At 43.3% G+C, this 16,105-nt stretch overlaps 1 protein-coding gene across 1 annotated transcript in view; it reads left to right on the top strand.

Annotated features, from left to right (window-relative positions):
- Positions 1 to 15,955, top strand: part of adgra2 (adhesion G protein-coupled receptor A2) — a 40,657-nt gene extending 24,702 nt beyond the window's left edge. Inside the window, exons 3-19 of the mRNA XM_035658324.1 lie at positions 5,996 to 6,067; positions 7,113 to 7,184; positions 7,278 to 7,349; positions 7,747 to 7,910; positions 8,313 to 8,526; positions 8,763 to 8,927; positions 9,006 to 9,204; positions 9,315 to 9,464; positions 9,567 to 9,728; positions 9,871 to 10,071; positions 10,220 to 10,409; positions 11,006 to 11,214; positions 11,302 to 11,429; positions 11,514 to 11,637; positions 11,719 to 11,867; positions 12,576 to 12,665; positions 12,820 to 15,955. Coding sequence (XP_035514217.1) covers positions 5,996 to 6,067; positions 7,113 to 7,184; positions 7,278 to 7,349; positions 7,747 to 7,910; positions 8,313 to 8,526; positions 8,763 to 8,927; positions 9,006 to 9,204; positions 9,315 to 9,464; positions 9,567 to 9,728; positions 9,871 to 10,071; positions 10,220 to 10,409; positions 11,006 to 11,214; positions 11,302 to 11,429; positions 11,514 to 11,637; positions 11,719 to 11,867; positions 12,576 to 12,665; positions 12,820 to 14,239 — 3,781 coding nt within the window. The 3' untranslated portion in view covers positions 14,240 to 15,955. The remainder of the gene's footprint in view (positions 1 to 5,995; positions 6,068 to 7,112; positions 7,185 to 7,277; positions 7,350 to 7,746; positions 7,911 to 8,312; positions 8,527 to 8,762; positions 8,928 to 9,005; positions 9,205 to 9,314; positions 9,465 to 9,566; positions 9,729 to 9,870; positions 10,072 to 10,219; positions 10,410 to 11,005; positions 11,215 to 11,301; positions 11,430 to 11,513; positions 11,638 to 11,718; positions 11,868 to 12,575; positions 12,666 to 12,819) is intronic.
- Positions 15,956 to 16,105: the final 150 nt, after the last annotated feature.

The raw sequence follows: 16,105 nt of genomic DNA, 5'->3' as shown, positions 1-16,105 counted from the left end.
AACTAACTGAAATGATATTGTGTATGTAAATAACTTTTCGTTTTAGTCTTTGTCAATTTGGTTAAATTTGTCAACACAACAAGCATGAGGAGGCATTGGTGCATAACTTTATTGAGACACTTACATGACTGTGAGTCATTGTGTTTGTATTGTAATACCTTTTCTGGACTCCTTAAAATTTTCCCCAGACAAATACCCCCCATTGTATAATAATAGAAAAAAATAATAGTGAAACTAATAAAAACTAAACATTCTTAAACAATAAAAACTAAACTGAAACAAGAAAAACGAAAACTCTGGACACTCAGGAAACTAACTGAAATTAAAAACAAACGTGAAATAAAAATAAAAACTATTAACTAATAGCTCTGCTGTGCTGTTGGATCCACAATTTATGTTACTGTCAGTCATGAGCAGAGCTGAAGGCTCTCATTTGTTTGAACCATAGTACAGTCATGGCAGTGGATGATCAGGTGGTGATTGTCCAAGTTTGAAAGGAAATATCTCAAGTATGTTTCCAATGGTTGTCCAACTGGGAGCAGTTTTATAAATATAATAGTAGATAGAAATAGGTCTATCTTTGGTCCTTTAGCTTCATTGCTGCAACAAAGCAATTGGTCTCCAGTGGAACATGGACAAAACGTTGATTAGGTATATCCAATCTGTGAGGAACCAGAAAAAAATAAAGAAAATAATCTGGGGAAGGGGCAGCAAAGCAGGAAATTAATAGAAAAACAAGAGCTCGGCAGATCCCGGTTTCCTGTTTTGGGGGGAAGGCAGGAGTACGTTTGGGGCCTGTGTTACAGAGCCCCCATTGTGAGCAAGTGTGTTGAGGAGTAGGGAGGTGGGGTCTGCGGGGCCATACACAGGGACAATTTTGCTCAGTACTGCATCCCCTAACCCACCTGCCCCTCCCTACAGGGGAAAGCTAGCTAGTAAAAAAGGAGAAAAAGGAAACTGTAAAAATAAACGAGCAAGGGCCTCTGCTAGACAAGCCAGCCAGACAGGAAATGACACGCGGCACAAAAATGGTCTCCACTGACCTCTGTCAGGAACCAAGGTGCCAGTTATCCCCCCTTGCTTTCTTTTTCCAACATACCTTTAATCCATCCACAGACAAATATTTGTTTCTATCTTCAGGCAGTTGCTTGTACTGCTTTGCATCAAGAGATAAATACAATTAGAGTATAGAAAATTAGCCCTGTAATGCCATGTCTTTCCATAAAAAAAATTCCAGGAACAGGAAATTCTTGATTCCAGTCTGGCGATAATGAGTGGCCATTCCCTGGCTTCAGTCATTTTCCCAGCTCCCTCCGGGGCCAGGGTCTAAACAATGTCAGTGCAGCACTCCAGTCCCTGCTGCTGTGCTCCTGATAATGGAGCACTCCACGTCTGGAGCGCTTTACAGACCATGTCTTCATTATTACCCTCACCCTGCCCTACAAGCACGTCGCTCCTCTCCAGCCTGCATGGGGCCCAGGTGCTCATCCCATATACCCACAGAGAAATGACTCTTCAGAATGGCAGAGGACCAGCCCCATTGATCAGGAGAAGTTTGTGGGAAAAAAAGACATTCTTAATGGCAGCCGCTGGTGTTAGGCCCAGCGGCAGCAGACAATGGCCCCTTCTGGGCTGGGAGTGAGCTTGAGTCTGTCACAACCCAATCACATTGGCCACATGTGGCGAAGGGAATAAAGCACTACACTCCAAAGGTTACAAAGCATAACTCAAAGAGGAAGACCATAGTCATAACAATAATGGGTCACCACCAATCATGTAGCGTTTTGAAGGAGTGCATGCTGCTACTGAAGATAATGAAAAAGCTGTAGCTACAAGTTTAAACTTCTAACCTTTTTAACTATATTTTCATGCTTAGCAAGCGTGAGGCTTTGAAGTATTTCTTGTCTCTGCTATGATACTCTTGCTTGGTGACAGCTGTTGTCATCAGTGTCAGGGCCACTGAGCTGTGAAGCTGTTGTCAGGCAGGGTGCTGTCTACTACAGAGGGCACACAGACAAGTCATCACCTGAATGTGAGGCCTGGTGGGGCTGCAGTTTGTACTGTACTCTAAGTTTGAGATAAAGTTGGAAATAAATCTGATAGTGTGGGCGAGTGGCTGCAGCAGAGATTTAGTCTGGATTGTGACGGTGAACACGAGCTGACATTTGGGCTACAGTAGGACTAAGTGCTTGGCTACTGCTTCAAGTCCTGTTGACTCTGGTGAGCTCCTCCACATTCCCCAGCTTGGTGATAAGAGAGTGTATCAGAAGTAGTGGACTGCTGATACTCTTCAGGCCACAGCACACACAGCACAGTCCCCTTTTAAGCCGGGTATAGAGGAGCAGACTGTAGGAAATGCAGGTGTTTGATGTGTGATACTTTTTACATTTTATTGCTATTTGATAATTGGTTTTATCACACTGGGCAAAAGGTTCATCCTCAGAAAGCTTGAAGTGCTTAGAAACTACACACTATCAGTGTCATGTGTCAATGTGTGGCCCTCAGCGCCTGTTTCATTGGCATACAATCTCTGCAGCTCAGTTAGGATCATGCATGTATGCTTTAGATTACTGTAAATCTCCAGGCAAATAATGTAACCTAATGCAATTTCATCTAAAAACAGCAAAACCAATGTCTGTGTGTATGCTTCTTATTACATTACATTACATTATTATATGTACTGTATGCTATATATCGTCTGTAAAATATATTGTCCATTTTACTGATGTGCTGCAAGATCATTTTTTGAGTTATAATAATGTTTTACTTTGTAATTATTACAAACTTTATTTTCTATAGTAATATATTAGAATTTGTAATCTATTTTGGAAGAGAGAACTCATGACAGCAGAGGAGAAGACGTCCTAACATAAGCAGCATCATAAAAATCTTGAAATAGTTCCATTATTAAGACCGCTGTGGTGGTCTAGGGGTTTAAGGTGTAAACCATTGACCTAAGAGTCCGCTAATTTACCATTGCACTCCTAAAGCGTTAGGCCTCAACGTCGGACTCATAATGGACAGTAAAAAAAGGATGCAGCAGAACCAGAGAAATCGTCTTATATTCCACACATCCTTGTCAAAACATTACCCACAATGCAACTGGAGATTTTTGTGTCTTATACGAGTGGCTAATGTAGCCCCAAGCTGCTAGATTCAAGCAGAGATGAGGAGCGTGCTACAGAGATCTGTTACCCTCACTTCCATCTAACTTCACAACTCCACATTTCTTTTTTTCATTTTCAGATTTGTATAGTTTTCAGCCCCAAATGACATATACGCAAGTGACATCACTTGAGGCAATTTTTCTGACTTTGCGCAGCTTCCTCTGAAGCCACAACGGGTTTTTTACAACTTTTTTCATATTTGTAGTAGTACGCTCTAAGACCTGTGCACAGACTGATGCTCCTGCTTCGAATCCAGCAGGGGACCTTGGTTGGCTGTCATTGTCAGCTCTCTGCTAAAGGGAAGTAATGCTAGAAGTCTTAGAAGAATAGTCTTTTTAAATTTTGTATTTTTATGTGGGATATATAATGTAAGTCAGTCTTGAGATCTGGTCCAGGTTATTAAAATTGAACGGTATATAAAATTAAAACATTTATGAAGTTAATAAAGGATATTGATTTCTAATAATGTTGTTAATAAGGACTAACCAACTTGTTTATAGTCACAATGATGTGTAAGACATTTATCTTCTCCTTCTCCTTCTATCTCCTAATAAACACATGGGCATGATGACCAACTGCATCATGTTATTTTACAGAGGAATGAGCAGCGTTTCAGTATAGGACATCTTCCTATACAACAGACATGACAAGGGAAACATGCTTTATTCAAATACGAGAAGCATATTTTAATCTTTAGTTTCAGTTGAAAGACATGAGGTTTAAAAGTCAGGTTTAGTAACCTAATGAGGATTTGGTGTTTACAGGGGTTCTTGTTTACTTCTGGAGTAGTCTTAATCAAAAATGCATGTTTGAGTGCATATACATGGAGGTCAGTGTTACACAGCAATTGCATGTGTGTATTTGAGTGTGAAAAGGACAGTGAAGCAGAGACGGTCATCAGAGAGAGGAAATGGTGGGCCGTGCCTCGTCTTTCATTGCTGCTCTAATGAGCCCCGGGACACACAGACTGGAAACAGCAGTATTGTTCTCCCCCCCGCCCTGGTCAACAAATCCTATACAGCTACTGACACACAGAAACACATGTACATTCATGGCGGCACACAAAGATTACCACATACATTGTAACAGGCTCTCAAGGCCACACACACATACTGGAGTGTATTCTTGTTCTCTGTCAAACACACAGACTCTTTTATTTGATCTGTGAAGTGTATATAGCACCAAGCAGATTCTTTTTTTTTTTACTTTTTGGTCAAAATCATAGAGGTGGAAATGTCTCCACCTTTTTAAAAAGCTGTGAAGTTGTTGCAAAGTCTGTCTGACAAGCTGGCACATACTCAAAGAGTTAGGCTGAGCTGTCCAAGGCTGCCTGCTTTGAGACAAACACAACAGACCTCAGCCTTTTGGTCCAAGGCCAGATAGCTTTTGCTCCATCATTATAACCTGTCTCCTGTCTATAATCCACATATGAGCGATAACTTAGCGAGAGCTTGGACTAACGGCAAAACCCCTGATCTCTGACTCTATCCCAGCCATACCGCACAATCTAATTCTTTACGGGAAGCCATTTTCTGAAACAATTTTCCTGCCCTAGTTTGATCAAAATAGCTCATCTCTTGGAAAGCGGACAAGACAATGGTTAAGAGATGCCTGAGGTTGTACATGGTGTGAGGCAGTGCGGTCGAGAGCAGCGATGACAGATAATCTTTGTGGAAAAAAAGGACCAGAAAGTCCCCTGAGGTCTTGCCTACCACAGTGGCATCTTTGGTAGAAGTGAAATAGACAAAAATGCAGCCATGGCGGTGATGCTTTTAAGCTCCTGTAAGGAAATCCTCCTCTGTGACCGGCCCGATGGGAGCAGGCATTTTTCATGCTCTAGGAACATGGATCACATTCCAGTGCACATCGGCCATGTCCTGCCGATAGCCATCCATCTCCTGACCTGGTTTAACCCCGCTATTCCCACCTGGCCAATAAAAAACTTCTTGGATTCAAAATCTAACGAAGGTTAGCTGATGGAGAGGGGCATCTGGCTGAATAGTTGAACACATGGGCGTGGGTATGGAATGGGAAGAGGGTGGAGAAAAGTGCAGCGGATAGAATGAAATTAGATCCTCAAAGGCAGCTAAAGGAAATAATATTTATGGTTTGCAGTGGCCAAGTTTATCACTGAAAAGTCATTTCGAAACAAGCAGAAAAATGACAGAACCCCTTGCTAGCAGTTTTATACTCAACTAATATTTTATTTGGTCAAGGGTCTGCATCTTGCTAGCCTCAAGCCCAGGTGGCTGATGGGATAAGATTTCCTATCCGTGAGCAGAAATACCCTGCTGTGACCCATTGGAGGAGCCAGGTTTAGGAAATGTGTCTGCACTCCCCTTTATTTTAAACTGAAAGAAGCCTCCTCTTGAAGTCTCAGTGTTAAAGGACTACTTCAACTTATTTGCTTTCTTGTTACTTTCATATCTGTCCTTTAAGTGTGAAGCTACAACCAACACCCAGTTACCTTAGCTTAGCATAAAGACTGAAAACAGGGGGAAACAAGTAGCTTGGCTCTATCTGAAGGTAACAACATCTGGCAACTAAGTAATAATAATTAAACCATGTAATTAGCACATTGTGTCTGTGTTTAATCCATACAATAACAGAAGTGTAAAAAAAATAATTTGCTGTGTGCTGGTAGGTGGATTTTGTTAGCTTTAAACAATGCCAGGCCAGGGGTTTCCCTCCTGCTTCCAGTCTATATGCTAAGCTAAACTGCTGGCTCCAGCTACTAATTACCATCATGTTGAACTATTTGTGTAAAATATGTCAACATCATCCCTGCATGCATTTTCTCATTGACCTAATATTTTCTCTCTCCCCAGGGACCTCAAGCACAATTTAATCAGCACCATCGTGCCTGGAGCCTTCCAAGGCCTGTCTGAGCTTCGGAAACTGTAAGTACACATTAACATGATTCACATTCCATTTGGGTTCAAAGCAGCGAACATATTAACAGAAATCATAAATGCAGGCATGGAAATTTTGAATTCAGTTGTTTGGTAGAAATGAGGGAGTCAGGGTAGTTTTTTATGATGTGAGCAGCATCGTTTGCCAGCTTCAGAGTAGTTGTGGAAAGAGACAGGCCCACATATCCCTCACATCTATCTTAAGCAGATTCTGTTTTGGCAGCTCATGGCAGATGTCATGCGTTATATTGAGCTCCTGGTGTTAGTGACAATAAAGGCCTCCTTCACCAAGTGTTTCTGCCGATCCTTGTGGGGGCCTTGCAGTGTCATCCCTGGTGCCCCACTCCACCACTGTGAAAACCTCAGGGCCTCCTCACACGTCATTGAATGTGACAAGGCGGCTGTTTGCAGCCACTTGCTGCTCACTCATTGTGTTTTTGGACACCGAGGTCTGGTTGCGGCGTGGGTTGGAGCTGGTCGCCTGTGCTGCACCGCGTGACTCCCCTTCCCTCCTCCCCCTACTTGTGTTTTCCCTGCAAGGTCTGGGGCTTCTCAAAACAAACAGGGGGAGATAAACACATGCTCTGGACAGCTCTCTGCTGGGTAGTGTCAGAGGTGCAACAGAGCAGATCCCTCTCTGGCTGTGGCTATACATCACACTCAGAGGTGGACGGTAGAACAGGGGTCCTGCTTTTACCCCATTGGTGATAAACCTTCACTGGGGTCCCATGGAGTACAGATAAGGGAAAGTGGTAGAGACTGTGTCTATGCTTATATAGATGTTCAACTTTGTACGCCTTGTAGTTGTGGAAAATACAAGAGGCAAAGGAAACCCTTTCTCACTAGTGAGACCTTGAAGGAGGTCCTGCACAATTTTACTTGTATGCCGGCAATGTAGTGTTTGATCTGATATCACAAAAACAACATGGGTATTGAAAAAGTCAAGATATCACAATCTGTGACTAAGTGACTGAGACGAGTCTTTGCAATTCAAAAATAACCAACACATTCCTTTGTCTTTTCACACTTTAAGCGACCTCTCCAATAACCGCATTGGCTGCCTGACTGCAGACATGTTCCAGGGATTGACCAATCTCACTAAACTGTAAGAGACAGATAAATTGATTCCATGAAAATATTCTACTTTGTGGGAAAGCTATCGAGTTAACTTGTTCACATATAACTTGTATTCTGCTAGGAACCTCACTGGCAACATCATATCGACCATGGATCAAGGAGTGTTTCAGGAGCTGCCGTCCCTCAAGCTCGTGTGAGTATTAGACACTGTCGGCACTGTAACTCCAAGAAATTCACTCTGACAGCATACCATTCCATATATGAATAATGAAAAAAATAAATGTTCTAGACAAAGATAGCATTTATTTTCAGTTGGTATTTATTTTTCCTAGTTTTTTTCACATGCAGTACTGCCAGTTCTAGCATAAAACAGTCAATTCATTTCAGAGTGAATACAAAAAATCTTTGATATGTAACATATTGTGTTAAAAGGTGACTGTGATTTAAGTATTTTTATGTATGATAATAATATTCATGCAAAGGTTTCATATGTTAATAATTAGCAACTAGAGACAACGCTGTATCTGAGCCAGCAAGAGCGAAAAGTGAAAACTCTCTTTTATCTCCCTTGATAAATGCCCTCTCTCCAGGAACTTCAACTCAGACCACCTGTCATGTGACTGCGGGTTGCGTTGGGTCCCGGGCTTCTTTCGCAGCAGTTCAGCCCGGCTGGGGGACGAAACCCTGTGTGCCTACCCCAGGAGCCTGAGGGGAAAGCCCCTGCGTGGACTGAGGGAAAGCCAGCTGAGCTGTGGTGAGAGCCTGGCTAGAATGAGGCATGTGAATGAGGCGGTTCACCGCTTTGTTGCAGAGAACATTGGCTTGTGGATGACAATGACAGTGCACTCATAACAGTGCTCAAGATCATCCCAGTATTTCTAAGAATTAGTAGACCAAAAGGGTGGAAAGAGATTTATCCCAGCAGCTTAGCGGAGACATATTTCTAAAAGTATCAGTGAGCTGTGTTGACAACTAATCCTGTGGGTTGCATTTACGAATTGCTGCTGCCTGCATCCAATCTGTTCTAGAACAGCAGACTCATAATAGCTTCTGTGGAAACATTTAGCTGAGGTTGAGTAATGAGAGAGAGCAGCAGAAATAATTCAGAGTGATGTATAACGGTCACATCTGCATCTTTTCCCACCATGTTACTCAGATGGACCTCTGGAGCTGCACACCCTGTCGCTGCTGCCATCCCAGCGTCAGGTGGTCTTCAAAGGTGATCGGCTGCCCTTCCATTGCACTGCCGCCTTGGTGGACAAGATCACCACTTTACACTGGCGTCACAATGGTCAGCTGGTGACCTCTGACCCAGAGATGGGTGTTCAGCTGGAGAACAGTGTGCTGCATGACTGCACCTTCATCACCAGGTAGGGAAAATAAGTTTAGTCAGGCAATCTGACTCTCTCTTCTTTTGCCACAGTCTCCTCTGAAGATGCTGTCTATATTTAGATTTGTATAACCATTTACTCTTGTGTAAAGACTCAAGAGAGACTTTCAAGTGAGATGCTAAACTAAACCAAATTATGTTTATCTAGTTTAGACATGAGTATCAGAGTATGTTGGTAATGTATTATAATGAGCTGTCTCTACTCTCTTTATCTAGTGAGCTTATTCTATTCAACGTACATGTGGAGGCCAGGGGAGAGTGGGAGTGTGTGGTTTCTACTGGGCGGGGAAATACCTCTCGCAGTGTTGAAATAGTCGTGTTGGAGAACAGTGCCTCCTTCTGTCCAGAAGACAAAGTTGTCAACAACCGTGGGGAGTTCAGGTTAGTTACCGTTACAATGATTATTATTACATAATTTAAGATTGAGCCTTCTCATCCTTCTATGGTTCTAATCTCCAGGTGGCCCAGAACTCTGGCCGGCATCACCTCACATCAGTACTGTCTGCAGCTGCGTTACCCCTCCCTGTCTGTGGAAGGGGGTATTGAGCAGAAAAAAGCCTCCCGATACTGTGACCGTTCAGGAAAGTGGCAGGAGGGGGACTATTCAGACTGTCACTATACCAATGACATCACCCGCGTCCTGCATACCTTTATTCTGGTCAGTGGTGCTGTCAGAGCAAAGTTTATCACAGCACATGGTTCCTGTTCAGTAAACACTGAAGATTTACTTTCATCACACCTTGTCCTATTTTCGCTTTTGCTTCACAGAGGCCAATCAATGCGTCCAATGCTGTCACCGTAGCACATCAGGTGCGCACATACACCCTGGAGGCCGCAGGCTTCACCGACTCTGTGGATGTGCTGTATGTGGCGCAAATGATGGAGAAGTTTATGGAATATGTCAGACAGCTGCGAGAGGTGAAGAAGATTTAATTGCATGTTTGAAATAGCTATATACAGCTATGTGTGAGTTATGTTTTCTCCTTACGCAACTACATGTAAAATCTGTGTGTGTTCCAGTTGTCAGAGGTGTTGGTCGAGATGGGGAGTAACCTGATGCAGGTGGATGACCAGATCCTCGCTCTCTCCCAGAGAGAGAAAAGAGCCTGCAGCTCCATAGTTCACTCTCTGGAGACACTGGCCTGGCCTCAACTACACAGTCATGCTCAGGACTTCTCCATGGTAGGAGCTGTCGACCCAAATTTTCAGTATTTTGTATCTCACACATAATAATACATAATATTTAGGACACCTTATCTGAATGATGAACAAATGGCATTACATGGAAACAATCATCACCATTTATGTTTTTTGATACTTACAGGTGTCCAGGAACATTGTGATGGAGGCCCACTTAATTCGACCAGCCCACTTCACTGGCATAACCTGCACTGTGTATCAGCGTCGTGAGGTCTCAATGGGCAGCCTGGGAATGGAAATGCCAGAGTCCGCTCATGAGCAGCAGCTTCGTTTTCGCTGCAGCACTGGCTCCCATAACACCTCCCTCAACAATTTTCCCTTAAAGGTGAGGCAGGCGCACCCATCCCAGCTACTATTACTACATACTGCGCCATCAGTTACCTATTGTATCTGCATTCACAGTAATCAAGGTGTTCTGGTAAAGTTCAACATTAAATACAACATGTGCGTGTCTTGTTTTTTTTGCCCTCCAGAATTCAGTAGCCCTGGCCTCTGTGACTCTTCCAGCTACTCTGTTTCCTCCTGATGCTCCTGCAAACTGTAAGCTGCAGTTTGTAGCTTTCAGAACTGGCAGCTTTTTCCCTCAGTCTGGGAACTCAAGCAACACGGGGGAACACTCTCGTCGACGTAGCGTCAACACTCCTGTCATCTTTGTTGGCCTAGGTGAGGAACTTTCTCAGCTGACACCACCTTTGTTTTCTTACATTTCAAGCCTGTAATTTCATCCTAAAATAATGTTAAGAAGACACTTAGCATTTCTGGGCTTTTTTTCCTATTCTTGTTCTTGTGGATAACTGTGTAAAATATGAGGGTGCTGTGAGGGTGTAGTGTAATTCCTAAACAAAAAAACATCTATCTAATAATCTGGCGTCAAATAAAGGTCTTTATGGATTTTCAAGGGAGTGTTAAGGTGTTTTTGGTTATATTTTTGGAGATTTGTCATTGGTGCTGTACAATGTGAAATAAAAAAAATAATTATATTCATCTTAGCTTCTAGGCCAGACAAACTAAAGCACTGTTCTCTTTCGACCTAAATATAAAGAGCACACACTGGAATAAATGCACAAAAATACGGTACTGTCCAACGTGGTGATATGTTTGTATTTGTCTTTGAGGCTTTGATAGATTTTATTTTAATATGATATGATATGAACTTATCTTAAAAAGTATCCATGACTGAGTTTTCAGCTCAGTGCACAATAAACATTTCAGTCGTCAATACAGTTTTCTATCATTAATTTCCCCTCTCTCTGTGACAGACGGCTGCAGCATGTGGAACCACTCGGAGCCCATCTGGGTTTCGCTGCGCCATTTGTCCCCTGGTACTGATGCTGTGGCAGCCCAGTGGAGCCTGAAGCCGCTGGAGAAACAAGGAAGTTGGCGCCAGGAAGGCTGTCAGTTGGTCCACAGTGACAGCAGCACCTCCACAATGCGCTGCTCTTTGCTTAGCAACTATGCTGTACTGCAGGTAGGATACCCTTAGTATTATATCTATCATTCATTCAGGTTCACCAAGGTTGAATGAGACTTTCATATATGTGTGGTTTTCTTCTAGGAGGTGCCTGACTTCCCCAACTCCACACCCATCTCTGTGAGGGTGCTCCACCCTGTGGTCTATGCCTGCACTGCAGTGCTCCTCCTTTGCCTCTTCACCATCATCATCACACACATACTACACCACAGGTACCACAAGGTGTATGTGAGCAAACAGATGTCTCTATTTGTAATTGCTACATCTCCTCATTATTGTACTCTGTGCCCCCACAGTTCCATTCACATATCAAGAAAAAGCTGGCACACATTACTGAATACCTGCTTCCACATCGCCATGACAACAGCCATCTACGCAGGAGGCATAAGCTTGACCAGCTACCCAGTGGTTTGCCAAGCAGTAAGTCCTAAATTTGCACAGTGTCCTCGTTTTGATTAGTGGCATGTAAGCTTGATGTCTTATGACTGTAACATATGACAGGTTGGCATCGCCTTACACTACTCCTCGCTGTCGACTCTGCTGTGGATCGGAGTCAGTGCCAGGGTCATCTACAAAGAGGCTGTGTGGAGAATGCCACGGCAGCCTGACGGAGAGTCTCCTGTTCCACCTACTCAGCGACCTATGCTCAGGTCAGCAAGCAAGCCAGAACTCACCTTCACCCTTTTCCTGTACCATGAGATTGTTGTTTGCTGTCAGTACAGTTCATCTCTTAGACAGATGCGGGAGTTCTTGTGCATGGCCACCCAGACTATGCTCCATCAAAGTAGGTCATTGTACCCAACAACCAAAGTCCCTCTGTTTGTAAAGAAACCTTGGAGGGACATAACAGAGTATTGCTGTAAGGCACAAAAAAGCTTTAAGCCTATATGAACTCAGAGTGGGGGAGGGGAGGAATGTATGAAACCAGCATAACAGAAGCAGAGGGGGTCGTCATAAATCTGAGAAGGGTGATGCAGGGGGTGCACTGTCTTTCTAAATATTCCTTTCTATCTCTCCTCCCCCTGCCCCATCCTGAAGCTGCGATCATACATTGACCTCTGGCCCACCCGGCACTCCTTTGTTGCCCACTCAGCCACATGGGATCCTGCCCCAATAAATCACAGACTTTTGGAACCTATACTGACCCTTGTAACACTAAGAGAGTGAAGGATCACACAGCTTCATTCAGACTATCATGAAAACACGAAAAGGAAAATGACACTGACATGCACACTTTAACAACATCGTAGAAGCCAAAGGTCATACAGCATCCTGTGGCAGAAACAAGAACTCCTCTTTATCGCTAAAACTGCAGCTGGGAACTTGTGTTTGATATGTTTTTTTCTCTGTTATTAAAGGTTCTATTTGATAGCTGGTGGAGTTCCTCTTATCATTTGTGGGATCACTGCAGCTGTCAATGTCAACAACTACGGAGACAACAGCCCTTAGTAAGTACTTCTCTTTTTATCCTTGAAACATTTGGCCCTTGACTTCGTGTTATTTTGCGTGGTGCTGAAGTACATAATTCTGTGTGATATGTTGAATACACAGTCATGTTCTTGTTTCTCACTGACCTTCCTGACTTTTTTCTGCCTCTTGCAGCTGCTGGTTGGTGTGGCGCCCCAGTCTGGGGTCTTTCTTTGTCCCTGCTGGCCTAGTGGTGTTGGTGACCTGGATCTATTTCCTGTGCACTGTGTTTCGCCTGCGCCACCGTGAGGCCAAAGAATGCACCGGAACCACCCTATCCTCTCCTGTGACTGAGAGCCAGCCTGCATTGGCAGGAAGCACCAGCCTCCTCTCCACAGACTCAGCGGTGGGACCTATAAGCCCTGTTGTGGCACCAGAAGACCAGTATTCACTGAAGACACAGTTCTTGGTGCTGGTGGCAACCCACTTCCTGTTTGTGGTTCTGTGGTGTTGTGGAGCCATGGCAATGTGGCTGACAGGGCACACTAGCTTGTTGTTTAGCTGTCTGTATGGGATGGCTGCCATTGTATTGGGGGTGTTTCTGGTGGTGCACCACTGCTTCCGACGTCTGGATGTGCAGGCCTCATGGCTGGCATGTTGCCCAGGCTATCGCCGCTCCCATCCCATGTCTACTTACACACATACCTGCACTACCGGGAGTGGGGTGCAGACCTCTGAGCAGGGATCACAACTTTTCATCAACTGCCATCCACCTGGTGACTCTCATAACTCCTCATCAGCTCGATCATCGTCCACACCAAGTGGAATCAGCAGTGTGGGCCCCGGGCCCTGCAAGCTCACAAATCTGTTGCAGGTGGCACAAGACAATCCAAACAACGCTTCACGTGCCCCTGCTGGCAACAACACTAGCACCAGTACGGACAACATCACCAAGCCAACCAACAATATTCTGCCCACCATTAACTCTGCAGCCCCAGTGCATCCACAGAGAAGGAAAGTGAGTAGCAGAACTAAACAAGGAAGCAGCCAGTATCACCATCGGGGTGAAGGCAGAAGTCACTATCGTCTCAAAGCTCTAAGGACTGCTGGAGGTGGGGGCAGTCTAGGGGCTTTAGGACCCACTGGTTTAGAGCACCTCAGTGCTTCACATGCAGTTTACAAACAGGCCACAAGTGAGAATGGTAGCATCCACCACAGCCTTTCAGAGAACCAGGCCAGCCCGCTTACCAATGGGAAGCGCGTTGGAGAGTCAGTTGCAACCAGCCCTTCAGAGGGAAGTGATGGGGGCAGCAGCGGGAGCCGTAAACCCTTCCCCCTGCTGCCCACTATGGCCAGCAGAGCGGCCATGCACGGTGCTCAGAGACGATGCGCCAGCAGAGACAATTTGAAACTGGCAGCTGCTGCAGAGCGAGATACTAAGCGCTGCTCCTACCCTTTGAACAGTGTCACCACCACTGTGCCAGGGGCTGCAGCTCCAAATGGCACCCTCAAAAACTCAGTGCTCGAGCTGGAGCAGGACATGAGTGGCACAGACCAATCCCAGAGCTCCGTTGGAATGAAGAGTGGTTTGTGGAAAAGTGAAACCACAGTGTAACCTATACTTATATGTGAACTTCTATGCATGACCTTAATGGACTCTTAAATGATTGGGTTATGTTTTAATGGTCTCTTGATTATAATAATTATGTAATTTAAGATATAAAATCATGAAGGCATCCAGGACCCTAAACTGGTACTTTTGCCTCGGTAGCATTGTAAGAGTTTGCTGTGAAATGGTAAAAAAAATAATAAGGCAGGTTCTTTAATTGTCATTTTCAAATATAAGATACTCACTTATTTTATTCATTTCACAAAAAAATCTACAAGATATCTCTGAAGTTGGCATATGATGTTGATTTTAGATGTCTGATGAAAGCTTTACTGTTTTAGTTGTATTTTTTCTATGCATATCAACTATAGCATGAAATGGAATGCAAGCTGGTCCATTTCCAAAGTACAGCTATATGCATTTAATCTGTCGACAACTTTTCACCCTTATGTTTGCTTCAAGTAATTGTTTGTGTTTGCGCATGTATGCTTTTGAATGTTGTGTGTGTGTGTGTGTGTGTATGTATGTGTGTGTGTGTGCGTGTATGCACATACACAGGACAGAGTAATTGCATGAGTGTGGCTGTACAGAATCTCAGAGTGAATTAAAAAGCTATGCGAGACTTTTAAATATATGATGTAAAATGTTTCATTTTTATTTCTATGTACTCCCATCAGCACTGACAAATATCCCCTTATTTAATAAATTCGGAAAGAAAGGGGGGAAACTAATTGGCTTTCTCTCACCCAGTCACTTGATTCAATTTTCAGTTAATGAGAAAACTTTTTCTGTTCTATTACATGCATGAATGGCTGCCCCCTCCTGGTTGGCAGAGAAACTTCTCAGTCATTGTCAGGGATTAGAAAATTGTTAACCTTGTAAGGCAAGAAAATCACACAGGTTTTGCAATGACAAACTCATCCAACCCATGCTGATTTACTAGTCAACCATCTAACTATAATTTCAGAGGTGTTGGTATTAAAACGTCTCACCAGAGTAACCACAAAATACTTTTCACAGAAAACCTCACAGCATGCAGATCAAAGCTTTTTGAATGAATTCACATTTATGTGGATTTACAACTACTAAGATGAACTTCTATTTTTTAGACAGTTTGATACCTTTGCAATTCAGGAAATTACATTAACAGGAAATAGTGTTTCTACTATGCAGCTCCTCATCACAGCTGTTTCCCATTGTTCTTCTGGGGGAAGTCTTCATGAAATCCAGAGACTCACATACTGTATGTTGCTACTGTTATGTGTTTTAATATGTTCAGTCTGTTGTGCATACTATTGTATGTCCTGTGTGAAGTATGAGCTTTTTTTATCAGCCCCACGCAGGATGTAGTCAGGATATAAATAATGAAAATTATCTTCTATTCCATGACAGAGACTTATATTGAACCTTTCATTGAAAACAAATATAAATATTAAGACAGACTTGTCTTGTAAGAATTTTGAAGTCAGTCTGTTCAGGTACTTAATGTATCTGGTGTAGATACTGTTACCTGTGTGCACACCTTCATTTATGGCCACGGCTGAGTTACCTATATCTAATCTTGACTTTGCCACTGTATCAGTAACTCTGATTTTGCTAATAATTTCTATGTTGACTATACGCAAGACAAACAAAATGTTTATTTAAACATTATAAGACACATTTTGAAAAATAATCTTATGGATTTTTTATCTAATGTGTGAGAAAATGCATGCTATGTTGATGAAGTATGGAGCCACTGTCAATAATTCAAATTTCTAATTCAGAATCAGAATCAGAATCAGAATTGGGTTTTTTGTAAGTAAGTAAGTAAGTAAGTAAGTAAGTTTTTACACATACAGGGAATTTGTTTTGGTGCATTGGTGCATAAAA

This window comes from Morone saxatilis, unplaced genomic scaffold, assembly GCF_004916995.1.
Source record: "Morone saxatilis isolate NCDOM2014 unplaced genomic scaffold, NCSU_SB_2.0 Contig16, whole genome shotgun sequence".
Classification (NCBI taxonomy): Eukaryota; Metazoa; Chordata; class Actinopteri; family Moronidae; genus Morone; species Morone saxatilis.
This window is presented reverse-complemented; position numbering and strand designations above follow the sequence as displayed.